This window comes from Pundamilia nyererei, unplaced genomic scaffold (genome assembly GCF_000239375.1).
Source record: "Pundamilia nyererei isolate P.nyererei 1_Seehausen unplaced genomic scaffold, PunNye1.0 scaffold00006, whole genome shotgun sequence".
Classification (NCBI taxonomy): Eukaryota; Metazoa; Chordata; class Actinopteri; order Cichliformes; family Cichlidae; genus Pundamilia; species Pundamilia nyererei.
In genome coordinates this window covers 1,840,067-1,853,834 of record NW_005187407.1, presented here as the reverse complement: position 1 = coordinate 1,853,834, position 13,768 = coordinate 1,840,067, and the positions used below count along the sequence as shown (strand labels likewise).

At 39.0% G+C, this 13,768-nt stretch overlaps 1 protein-coding gene across 2 annotated transcripts in view; it reads left to right on the top strand.

Annotated features, from left to right (window-relative positions):
* Positions 1 to 4,031, top strand: part of frmd3 (FERM domain containing 3) — a 55,328-nt gene extending 51,297 nt beyond the window's left edge. For both annotated transcript variants that reach the window (XM_005722033.2, XM_005722031.2), the window contains 2 exons: positions 885 to 1,119; positions 1,559 to 4,031. In XM_005722033.2, the coding sequence (XP_005722090.1) occupies positions 885 to 1,119; positions 1,559 to 2,039 (716 nt within the window). In that variant the 3' untranslated portion in view covers positions 2,040 to 4,031. The remainder of the gene's footprint in view (positions 1 to 884; positions 1,120 to 1,558) is intronic.
* Positions 4,032 to 13,768: the final 9,737 nt, after the last annotated feature.

The window sequence follows — 13,768 nt, the reverse complement described above, 5'->3', positions numbered from 1 at the left end:
CACACACACACACACACATTATATATTTCCATTCATCAACAAATGTGTGTGTATTTAGGTATTAATCTCTCGCACCTCATCAATCTCAAAGAGTAATGTGTAACTGCACACCACAGTATTATTTTGCTAGCTGAAATTTGTACACACCAACAGAATCAGGAGGTCTTCATCGCTGCATGAACTGTTGCTCACACTCACAGAGGTGTTGTCAGCTGCTCACATCACTGCTCCAAACGCAGTGACTTATATCTATGCTATGCACTTGCAGCGTAGCATTATTATGGTTTCACCAAATTGTGTGTTGATGCCACAGTTGGGTATTTATTTATTACTCGGTTGCTGTTTTTCCAAGTCCGAAGCTTTATCCTTATGTGAGCGAATAACGCCATCTTGTGGTCAATGTAGTCAACAGCAACACACACAAAAAAGGCAAAGCTGAGAGGTCTCCATTCCCAGCTGCATACAAAGTAATATTGATTTTTGCAGGCCGATTACATCCTGCACAGTGTGCTAATACTAAGAAAAAGTCAAGCAAGTGGTGATAAAGGCAGAGCTCTCGATATATGTTTAGACTAAAACTATTATATTCTTTATTCAAATAATCTGCTTTTAAAACATCAAGCTTTGCAAAGTGTGAAATTGTTCATATTTACATTAAAGAGAGATCACATTGGAGAGCAAAATAATCTTCTGTCTTTTAGTTACAAACTCTAAATGTGCTTTTTGTAGCTCCGCTGTGAACTGTGCAAGACACAACGCTGAAAATGCACTTTTTAAAAAAGTATCGAAGTCTGCTCATCATCTGTTCTGTAAATAAAAGGTGAAATAATTATGAATGTTTATTAAAAACAAAGATATTCTGACTTCTGTTTCCCCCTCACCAGGTGTTGCTGCTGTGAAGGACTCGGTCCCCTTGTCTCCTCTCAAATCTTCAGCTGGGTCTGCAGATGCAGAGCAGCAAAGTACTGAAGCAGGAAACTCTGCTTCGGGCAATGACTTGCAGCCTCGTGTTTCCATGGAAACCTCAAATCTCCGACCTCAGACGCCCAAAGCTGAACATGAATTGGAGGAAGACGATGAGGCCAGCGGCACACTGATCATTTCTGAGCTTACTTACAGGTCAATAAATCTTTATAATAAACTGTCAAAAGCAGCTTTTTTTTTATTATAAAAGCCTCAACAGCTGCTTTCGGCTTAATGATCATTTTCTAGCTCATGTGTTCGGTGTAAACAGTAAAGATGGTTGTGTTTTTGATGGATGCAGTTGCCGGTTTTTGGAAATAAAACTTCAACTTCAACTCATTTTCTCTAGCAAAGCACAAATGTTAGAGTTTTTAACATTTTAGGAGCAAAAGGTTTCTCTCAGGCATAAGTGATATTCAGGACATTCAGCAGACACTGAATCTGAACATTAGTAGCATTCATTGGGTGAACAGGTGAACATTCATTAGGTCCTGGTGCAGCTCTTCTCACATGGTTACCTGATAAAACTTAAATCGTAATTTTTGTGGCGCACATGTTTATAGGCTCAGGTTTGCTTATTCTCTCTCTTCTCCAGTCCCTGTGCCAGCATGCTTCCCACCCCAGTGGACGACAGCCAGGGAGGAGTCGACTTGCTCTTCTCCTCTCCAGTTCAAAGCCCCGCCAGGTTGCTTAGGGAGCTCCATGCTGATCCTGACATCCAGGCCCAGCTGGAGGCCGAGAGGGAGCGAGACAGGGCCTATGAGCGCACCCGCCTGGCTGCGAGAAGTCGAATGAGCGGAGTCCTGACCAGCAGTCTGCGCCTGCTGTCATCCAATGACAGAGTCAATGCTTGCGTGTTGAGTGTGGCCCGCTTTGTCGCTGTGGTAATGGGGGTCCTGCTCGTCACCGTGCCCACACTGCTGCTGCTGCTGGAGTCAGATATTGACGTGTCCTTCCTCCATGAGATCCGGCAGACACCGGAGTTTGAGCAGTTTCACTACGAGTATTACTGCCCGCTCCGACGCTGGATCCTGTGTAAGATCACCATGGCCATGGAGAACCTGTGGTCAGACTGAGAAGGGAAAAGACATTCAGAAAAAGAGCAGAGAGAAGAGGCACTGTGAGGAAAACAAATACGTCCAAGTGTATGTCTTAACATGTGATTTAATCTTATATTTAATCTAGTATTCAGCCAAAACACCAGTCTGCCAAAGAGATGAAATGAGACTGTAGTTTATGCAACACTACATTGGCTCACAAAATTCTTGTTGGATGTTTCATTCAAAAAATCAATTACACTTCTGTCAGGATCCCTAAAATGAGGCAAAAACACTGGGACAAGAGCATTTGTTTCACCTCTTTGGCTGCGTAATTTTGCTGATTGGAAGAGAGAAATACGATTTTAATAGTAGCATTTAGTCACTTGTTAAGATAAACACTTCAGATAGTGATGAAGTGAAAAGATAGAGGACAGTAATGCTCAAGGAGGAACTTGTGGAAAGGGATGTAATGGACATAGAAGAAGTCCCAAAAAGAAGAAATTTGAATGGCTGTTCACTCCTGATGCTGATAAGTTGATGCGGAGACTCTCCACAAACCTTTCTGATTGGTTCCTGTCCTTGGAGCACCTGATTGGTAACAGAGCCTGTCAGTCATGACGGAGTGGGTGGACGCAGAAAGCTATGATTGATTAGTCACTGAACAACAACATCCACAGTCAGAGGTACATTATATAAATATATACATATATATTTAAAAAACAAAAAAAACAAGAGATATTGATAATAATGCCAATTAAAAAAACTTGTTTTTAACATTTTGTACATTTTTATGTGATCAGATCTTTCAGGAATTTTTCAGTCAGAGGATCTACTTTGAGCTTATTTTCAAATTAATAGTTTACAAAAGATTACAAAAAAAAGCGAATTTGCTGAGATTTATCAGGGTGTGAGTGTTGAGAAACTATTTTTTAGGACTACCACCAACAGTTGTTGGCTTGGTAGCACCCTGGCTTTTTCCTACAGAGGCTATAGCACAAATCTTTTACACAGATCACTGATTACAACTGTTTCAGATTACGTGATGTCATTTTGGAAAGATGAGGAAGGCCGGAGAAAAACTCTCAGCTTTTTTTCTTTGATAAAATGTGTTTCGATGAAAGTGTAAATGTCATCTGAACTAAATGTTAGCTCATTAGTTTACGGTCGCTCATGCATCTTCAAACAGTGTGGACAGAGTCTGCGGTAAATGTATGAAAAAAGGAAGAAAAGGTTACATGGAAGTTTATGAGGGAAAATGATCGTGGAATTGAGGTTCGTTTTTGATTAGTCAGCAGTGTGCTACTTCACAGGGAGCTGTGCATAAGTTTCAGGAGAAACTAAAGATGGGTTGGTGTGGCTGACTCAAAAGAGTGTGCTCCAACGACACTGTGGGACAAGTGATGCGTGTAATGGCCTGAAACCGCTCATGAAGGTAATGTATTGGCGCGGTTGCAGTTGCAGTTATTAATCTTGCAGAATAAGATCAGCAGTTTGGTCACAGACACAGTCATTGGAGTACATTTCTAAAAGCTTCTGTGGTTGCATCATGTTGAGTATTTATCTTTGGATGTGACCAAAGACAGAGGTATCATGTTGCACTGTAGACACAGTGAATCATGGTATTCTGGTTTGAGGAGATTTAAGGTTCTGTTCATGGATATATACTTCTGATTTGGCTTAAGTATTTACCCCGACCAGTCACCAAATAAACTAAAACCTCTTTCCTAGCACTGTATAGGCCCCACAGGTACTGGCAAAATCCTCTGAGAGTGAGCATTAATGATCCTCTGTTTCCTGGGAATGCTTGATCAGATTGGGACCTAAGGATATTGGATGACAGGTCAGCACTGCTTTATTTGCTTTACTTGATAGATATCAAAGTATATTAACACGAAGGCCTACAGTTTCATAGCGAAACAGTCCCTATTCACTTCAGGTGTGAGTGTTTGCATAGACTCATCATCATATCATGATAATCTGTGGATTTTAATGATTTCTTTGAGCAGTTTTTTCAGGGTGGAATGATTTTACAACATACATCTTTAATGATTATAAAAACACAAACTTTGTGCATGAGTTTCAATTTATTTTGGATTTTCTCTAATTCACAAAGGGATAGTTTAAGTATAAGTCAAAAGTATGCAGGCTTAAATATATAGATGTACTCTGACTAATATTTTGTTGAAAATCTCTTGTTGCACCTTGACCTCATGCTTTTGGCAGCCATCAACATGTCTGTTGTAATTCTAGCTGGACATCTGACCATTCTTGGCAGAACTGGTAGAGTTTATTTATTATTTATTCAAGCGACACCCTGTGTCCACCCTGTGTCGATTAGGCAAAGTCCAAAATACATTCAAAATAGTGCAGCCGGTCTGCTGTACATTGATTCCATGCTGGGAAAAGAACAGTTCAAGGAAATCATTAAAAGCCCAAAGTTGCCATGACCTTCATGACGAGTGCATGTAAACATCTGACCACAACTGTAACTTGTTGTTGATTGGTGTGTAAATTTAGGATCAACTCAAGTCATTGGAAGTGACATCCTGCTATATGTATACACAGGAAAACTGATCTGGATCAGAGTGTAGGATTTTTAGAAATTATTCACATTTGTCTGCCATGAAAGTATAAAAAGTGAGGTCAAATATAAAGCAAGCCAAGGTTTCTGTGTGTGTGCTGTCTGTATAGATGATCTCAAAAGTGTCACTAAGTAAAAGTTTACTTTTTGGACCTTACAGCCATCAACTTGTTGGTTGAACCTGTGACGATGGCTGTCTGTTACGACATAGTGACTCTGAATGAAAGTGATGCTAAATGGCTTCAGATCAAATGAAAACAGATGTAGTTGTGTCCGAAATGTAGTTTGATTTGGATCAACTTCTCAGGAAAGGGCATTTATGCAGTTTATGTTAAAAAATTAAAAAGTCATTAATAAAAAAAAACATGCATATACACACCATGTAATTTATCCATAACCTTTATCTCATATGTCTTGCTATTTAGAATAACCAAGCACTGTAGGTGAAGTTAGACATTAATATGTTGGCTGACTGTCTGTGTTGTTGTAGCATAATTTCACATAACTAATGTATGCATCCATGTCAGTTTCATTAAAATACTACACAAAACTCCTTCTCTGAGAGCCTGTACGTGCAGTTTGGCCTTCATAGATAAACTTCAATGCTCATTGCACTACTATCACAACTGGGAATGGCTACACAGTATAATTTCGAGCCAGTCTCGAGGGTCTATTACAAAATCATCACTTAAAGTTGATTTTTCCACTCCTTGTAGTCTTTGTAAGTGAGCTGCTACAGAGGCTTCTGCAGTGCACAGCCCTCACATTCTCTTCTATTTATTCTGCCTCATGTTATCAGCTGTGTTGTCGTGTAACTGTGGACTTTATGCATTAACAAGCTTTATGCATATATAGCAGATATGCAGTAACAACAGGAACAAGTTTATTTGAGGACAAAGCATTTATTTTCCTACTACAGCACATGCACTGAGTTTCAAAGGTGAAACCGAGCAAAGGGCCAAATGACTCTGATGAAGATGTTTGCATCTAACGCTGCAGATTCTGAGATTTTATTTTTTTTTAAATGCCTTCACTTGAGTGAACAAAGCTGATCTGTATGCACTGCTAAATGATCACCATCATCTCTGTCTTCATAGCGTGTATGCACAGGCATCAAAGTGCTCAAGAGATTCACCACAGATTAAAAGACTCTTCGCGGCTCTAAAGATGCAGGCCTTGGTTCTTTATTTCTGTGCTCCACCTTCCTGCAGTTAAACCAGGGAATCTATCTTTTTTGGTTCCTTTTGCTGACCTCTCAGTGCAAGTTGCATGCCCTTCATCTGTAAATACTGTGTTTATAGCTGTGGCAAAAGAAAAAGATTTCCTTTCTTTCTTTCTTCTGTGTGTCTTGTCTGTGTAAAGCAATCCACTGTAGATTACAGGCTTGGCTGTCTCAACCATCATAGATAAATGCATGTTCTCTGTGTTTTTACCAAGAGGAGAAACTGATGATCTTTTTGAAACCAAAAACCACTTTGCAGTGATCTTTGGACTTAATTTTAGTCACTCACTTCTCAACATAGACTACAGGTGGTTGCTAACTGTGTTAACTTAAGTAATATTCTCATCAGATGAAGAGTAGCTCCTCTAGTTAGCTACATTGTGCTTTTGCTATGTGCTTGTACATCATTAAAGCCAGACCTCATTGCTAACAGAGCATGCTAGCATATTAGCCACTGATGCCATTAGCAAGGCTAGATTTCATTCACTTTCACTTCACAGAAATGAATTTAATCTCACTAATTGTAAAGTATTAATTCCAACTTGCTCAGATCTTTAGTTTGTAACTAGAAAATTAGAATCAACCACTGACTCATTGCAAACAACAGAAAGGCCTTTGGGGTCTATTTGATACTGTAGCACTATGTTAGTCTGTAGCTCATTTATACATTAACACCCTTTAAGAAAAGGGGAATTGAACCACTTTCAGCTCTTTTTTTAGCTACAGAACTTGGGTTTCTGCTATTGACAAACAGCATACAGGATGGACTGGGAGAACAACTTTTGTTGCCTAATTATAAAGAAAACTGTGATAAAGAAAAAAATAGTAAAGTAAAGAAAAAATCACATACAATTTGATGTCACGTCTAAGTGCAAATTCAGAAGATACCGGCATGAGTCAAGTATTTATAAACCTTAAATTTAACTGCCTGTCTACATATCTGGAAAGTTAACAGCAAAAACGCTTAACTAACACTTGGAAATCAGATTGTTTAAAACTACTATACACAACCGAATACACTAATACATGTTTTAATTCATTTATTTAAGATTTTAAATATTTGAACTCAGGTCTACTATATGCAAAACTACTGGACATCACATGGTAGAGCAAAATAAACTGTATATTATTTCAGTGTTGTGTGGGCATGTACAGTAGTAGCATAATCTCTTGCACGGTCCCTGTATTGTTTTGATTGTTATTGTTAAATCTGATTGTTTTGTTGTTTTATCAGTTAGTCAAGTCATTTTGTTGGTTCTTTTTTGTCATTTTGTCACTTTTAATACTAAACTCTGGGAGATTTGATTTAGGAAGAGTCAGAAAAAAAGGGGAAAACCATCCCTCGAGTAACGACCCCCCCTCTCTACTGGGACAACCAAGCCTTATGAACTTTGTGAAGTGAACATTTTGAATGTTTGTATGTTATAACAGAAAACATGGTTTGTTTTATATGTTAATACTGCCACAATAAAGCTCCCTGATGAACATACATTGAAATGTTGTTATTACTGTGCGAGTTATTCCTGCTAATATCCTAATAAATCATGTTCCCAATTTGTCAGAGATTTGCCTCCCTCCTGTGGTAAAAAGGAGTTGCTGCAGCTTGTGTTGAGATCTCTATGGTGATATTTGTGTGAGCAACACAAGACTTCCATGGGTGTGTTCAGAGCTTTACTGCAGCCTGAGCTTCATGTGTTTTAGATGCTACTTATGTTTTCCATGGCTGGAACTATCAAAATACAAGCCGGGAAAGAGTTCTGGGTAAGAGTGATTATTCTCTTAAACTGGTTCAAACTAAAGCTGTTGTTTTTGTGGCAAAAATAGCCAAACCATGTAATTCTTAGAGTGGATGTTGGAGAGCAACACTTGTTTCTTGTTTCGTCTATCTTCATCTAAAGTTCTCCAGGCTTTTTGAGTTTTTTTTATTTGGTTTGGGGTTTTTTGACATTGGCCGCTTTTTCAGTAAACCAGGGTTGTGTGATAATGCAGTCTGATAGTATAATTTGCACCAACAAGGTATTTCCCAACAAGCTATTAGCCGAAAACCTGGCATATTTTTGATTGATGCACGGTGTCTCTGCCCAAAAAAACAAACAAAAAAAAAAACAGGAAACTGGACAAGAGGAGGACAAAAGAAGAAACTGCAGGCTTAAAAAACTAGCTGCAGTAAATGAACAGTATCTGAAAGTTGTGTCTGTAAGAAATAGGAAAAAGCAAAAGATCTGAGAGATGTATTTTTCCCTTAGTTGATCCAGCTGCTGTTCACCAAAGCCTGATTGGAAACAGTCTCAGTGAAAGGTTGGATAATGTGAAGACTCCAGCGACACTTGAAGTATTAGGGAACAACTTTATTAGGTGACCAATGCGCTTCGGCTTGTGGCCTTCATCAGGGTCATTGCAAAATATCAAACAGTTTGCGTTTAAATAAAAAAAATGAAACAGAAAAACTCCAAGTGGACCAATCACACATTCACAAACAAGTGGAGGGTTGGTTATCAAGAAGCCATTTGTAAAAAGAGTAAACGGGCAAAAGGCTGAGGTACGCCAAATGACACTAGAACTGGACTGAAAATCAGTGGAACAAGTCTAATGGAGAAACAAATCTAAATTTTTGGTAGCACAATGCTGTAGTTAGCACTTTCACCTCAGAGCAAGAATATCCTGGGTTTGAATCCTCCAGCCTTTCTTTGTGAAGTCTACGTATCGTCTCCAGGTGCTCCGGCCTGCCCCTGGCTGTTAGATTAAATGATGATTCCACACTGACCACAATAAATGTGGATTTTATCTCTCTCTTGATAGATTGGAAACCTGTCCAGGGTGTATCCTTCCTCTGCCCCATGAAAGCTGGCATAGACGCCCACCCAGCTGCTACTCTGAACTAGATAGGTAGAAGGAAATGGATGGAATCCAGATTTGACATTCATGGTTGAAACTGTTGTCAGTATGTATGACGGAGGTCAGAAAACATGCACAACAGTGAGTATCTACAGCCATCAGTAAAACATGGTGGAGGCTATTTAATGGTTTAGGAGTGCATTTCAAGCAGTTGTATTAACAATGTCTTCTTAACTGATGAAACTGTGAATGCCGAAAAGTGCCATCAAATTTTGATACACTTCGTAAAACTTTCTGAAAAGCATTTGATTGGAAACAACTTCATTCTTCAACATGACCCCCATTGAACATGATCTCCCATTGTCCTAGCAAAATATAAAGAAATGAGGGGTGACTTTTTCAGCGTATTGTATGTTGATGTGTTCAATATGTTCTGCATAGTGCGTGCATTAAACATTTGTTTTGCTTCTAATAAACAGGACTGTTCTGCCATTAATGTAAATAACTTGATCGTTTACAGAGAACATATTAAGGTGTACACAGGAAGGCGAAATACTAAAGCATGCAATAATGGATGCAACTGGAGAAGAGACGTCTTTTCAAATGCCAGATCTAAATACTACAACAAAAGGTGCTGTGTCTGAACTCCTGGAGGATGTTGGGAACTGTAGGCAGAGTATCAACCAGGAGCTGAGCCTTCATCTTTTCAGTGACTCTCTCTTCAGCGAGCAGCAGAAGCTCAGGCATGTGTTGGACTGGGCTAACAGATATCTCTCCAGTGGTTCAGTGATTTGCCATCAACTCTGCAGAGCTGACAGTTTGATAAACAATATGAAAAACAAAGGAAGCAAGAAAATCTCACCCAAACATTCATCTGGACCTAAATATCATCATCCAGTTTCCTATGATGCCGGTGCTCGTGAGGTATACGGGGGAGGATCAAGTATGAAAACAACTTGTCAGTCCAGATCTTTAAATGATCTAACCAGCTCCTGTAGCTATAAGTTTTCATATGACCTCCACAGTCCAGTCTCCTTTTCCCCAGGGACACAGGAGGAAAATTGGCCTGATACTGAAACTGAAAATATAAAAAGCACAGAGCAACAACATGCCACCAATAAACACATTTCTAGCCAAGACTACCGCAGAACAAACAGATTTCACATGTCTAATCAAAGGGACCACACATTCACATCTGATGCTGCAACACACTTGATCAAAGAGTCCACATCATCTGGGAGGAATGCCATTTGTAAAAAGAGCACAGCGTGCAGTGAAGTGAATATCTTAAAACCGCTAGATGAAAGCAACAATTTCAGTGGCATGACTTCTAAAAGAGCTGGAGCTAAAAGAGAGGTGTCAGAAAGTCAAAAGGTACGGAGCAAAGAGGAGAAGTGGATGGAAGAAAATGAGAAGGAGAAAATACAAGATGACAGGAATGAGGGGAATTATAGAAAAGAACAGGAATCCAGCTCAGATCACACACATAGTCAAATAAGCCTCGCTGAGCCAGAGATGATACCTGAGCAGATCGCAAAAACAGCTAATTCCCATTTTATCCATCCCTTGAAATCGTCATTAAACTTGAGTGTGTATGAGCAGTACCAGCTATGTGTGGCTCAGCTAAATCACCTCAGAATAAGCCAGCATTTCAAGCCTGAGTCACCTGTAAAAGAGGGGACGACATCTGGAGAAATGGGCGATTATGTTAAAGCTCCAGCTTGTCCGGGGTCTTGCTTTGAACTGAACTCTTACATCACAAATCCTGAGATTAAAAAACAGTTTAACAACACAGGAAGCAAAAGAGCCACCGCAGCAGAAAGCGCAGAGGAGAGGAGCTCACATGGCACCAAGAAAACTCCTAGCGAATATAGAAGTGCAAAATCTTGCAGCAATTTGACTGTGAAGCAAACACCTACAGCTTTTATGAAGGAAACTGCAGAAGAGAGAGCCTCGAATGATGAGAACAAGCCAGGTGATGTGTACTGTGTGGAGAAGGATGCTGCTCCTGTTTCTAACCCAGGTATGGAAATCGTTATATATGTTGTATGCAATCAGTCGACGTGTGTTGATGGTCCGGGGGTGTTTGGACCCTGAGTTTAGAGTTTATGGACCTTGTATTTTGGCCTTTAGTTTGTTTATTATTTTCCTTTTAATTTTCTTTTATTTTCTCAGTATTTTGAGTCTTTAGTTCTTTGTTCCAGTTACAGCTTGAACTTTAATGAATCATTTCTTTAGTGTTTTCCTCTGTTTTCCATCTGTCTTTCCTGCATGTCAAGCTTACTACTGAGTTTTCTTGTTTTATTTATCCTTACTAATTTAGTGTTTTACTTTGGTAGTTAATTTTGGTTTCCATTCATATGGAGTCCTCTTGTCATGATGTTTGAGTCTTGTTACTTAGTTCCTATAACCCTTTAAAAGACAAGATATAGTTGGAAAATTTGGATTTTCCAGTGAATCCACATCAAAATTACAGAATTTAAAAAGAATATTAAAAAATTTTATTAGTTCAATATTTCAAGCTATAGTCAATTAGATGAAAAATCTAATAAATAACAGTCCAGTTAGCACAGTGGTGTGGTGGCAAGAAGGTCCTGGGTTTGAATCCACCAGCTAACTGGAGCATTTCTGTGTGGAGTCTCTCCTGGCATGTTCTCTCCTTGTTCTCTGGCTTTCGCCCACGGCCCAATTATGTGCAGGTTAGGCTAATTACTGACTCTAAACTGGCCCTAGATGTGAACATGAGTGTGAATGACTGTCTCTGGCAACCTGTCCAGAGTGTACCTCATCATCCCTCACCCTATGACAGCTGGAAAGGGCTCCAGTCAAACCAAGACCATCCAAATCCATCCATCTGTAGAAGAAGACAGATGGATGGGTGTTTCTTTAAAATGCTATAGTTTAAATTGTTTCAAAAGATTAAAAATGTGGCATTTCTAATTATTACTATCAAGGTGTCAAGATGCTTTCACTTTGTCATGAAATGAACCCTTAGGTTATGAGATAAACAGGACAGAAAAAAAGATGATCAAGTTTTACATTTGGACATTAACGTTTGGCTTTTCATTTCTATTTTGTTTCTTATCAAAAACTACATTTCCTCACTTCTATCCTTGGAAGAACAAATCAGCCTGTCATGGAGTTATTTATAACTCATAAGTGCTCTACAACAAGGTGCCAACAACAAGGGCTTTTTTACAAATAAATACTGTAATTCAAGGAATGCTGAGATGAAAAGGTTTAAGCAGTTTGCTAATATGTATTTCCCCCTCTTGTGTCTGTGGTTAGGTTTGCTTCAAAACAGGATTAGACATCATCCAGACAGTACAGACCATCAGAGGATTCTCAAAGATCCAAAAAATAGAGCTGGAGATAGAGCTCGCTGGATCCTCACTGATAGTTCACTGGGAGAAAGATTTCCAAGGTTAGCTAATTTAGTGTGTGGAGAGTTGTTTATAACCTTTGAACAAGTTTATACTAGAAAAACTTGTTAAGTTTCCCCAGATGTCTACACTCTCCTGATGTACACTTTTCTCTTCTTATCTAAGGGCATATGAACCAAATTTTAATTTTAATAGCCAAATAATTTTGTCTAGTGTGTGATGATGAGAAGTTGAATTTCACCCTTTGTCTCCTGCAGACATCAACAAGCAATCAAGTACACAAAGAAACTGAATCTGATCCCGCGACCTGTACAGACACACACTCTTCATCATGATGACTCTGGACTTACATCATGTGAGTGTAAGCTTGACATCAAAATTACAGACAAAACTGCAAAAAGATGATAAAGTGCTATAAAAAACAGAAGATCAAAGGAAAGCTCAGTCACCAACATCTCACATGACAAATTTGCTCCAACTGTTGAAACTTATGTATAATTCATTTCACTCTTTATCAGACATTCTGGTTAACAAGCCAATATAATGTTTACTTATGCGTTTCACTTTTTAACCAAGTAAATGCTCAGAATTAGCGCTGTTTTTACATCAGAATATAATGTGTAACTTTCATTCACACTTACAGACTCTGCCACGGATGTCAGTATGGACAATACCTTTGAATACCAGGTAGGAAATCTTTACTACATGCACACATAGTTTTAGCCTTTTTTTTAAACAGTTTTTTAAACCCAAGTCTATCTGGTGTTTTAATGTAAAAATCTTAACATTGGTTGTAACATTTCACAGTGTCTTGTTAAAATAATCCCTCTACTTTCTGTTTTGCATGTTGTGGTGTCGTTACACCTGCTAGTCAGCAGGCGTCCCTGTAAGAGACCGCTGGTTGTGTTTGCCTGATGAGGTGTGGCTGTTCATCCTGTCTCTGCTGCCTCATAGGGATTTATCCATAGTGGTGCAGGTCTGCCACCGCCTGCATGCACTGGCATCTGATCACTCACTGTGTGAGTGAACCTGTAGTTTGGTAAACACTTCAGCTAGATTTTAGTATCATTCTGCTAAAATTCAGATCGAACACAGGACAGATGTCAGAGGGATTTTCTAAACTTTTCCAAGTAGCAGCACATGGTACGTTCTCATGATGTAAGAGCTTCCAGCTGGTGTGTGCTCTACTGCTCCCTGAACAAACATACACATGATTACACTGACCTGCACAGTCATGCATAGAAACTACAGTTCAGAGTTTTGAATGAACAAAAAAGCTGCTTACATTAAACAAAAGTTTATGTTTTACTCCTCCTTCAAGGGAAAAATCTAAGGCTTGAAAACTCGGCTTTAACTGACCAGTGGTTGCTGTGTGTGGGCAGACGTTGTCCTCGAAGTTTGTTTCTGTATAGCTGCAGTGGCCTCTCTGTCTGCTCCAGTGGGCTGCAGATGTTTTTCTCACTGTGTAGGAATTCGCTTAAGGTAAAAAAAAAAAATCCAATAATAAGAAAAGTAATACAAAAATATGATTCAATAGAGTAAATAACTAAATGATAATCATGCAGAGGTGGCATGAAGGATTGGAAGTTCTGCTGAAAGGCTGTGAAAATAACTTAGAGTTGTGTCTGACTGTTATGTAAAAAAAATCACATTCATTATCTATTTTTTGTGCTGCCACTTTTTTATTAAACCCAAACTCTGAATGCATCTTCCATCACTGGTCACAAGTCTCATAGATGTAAAG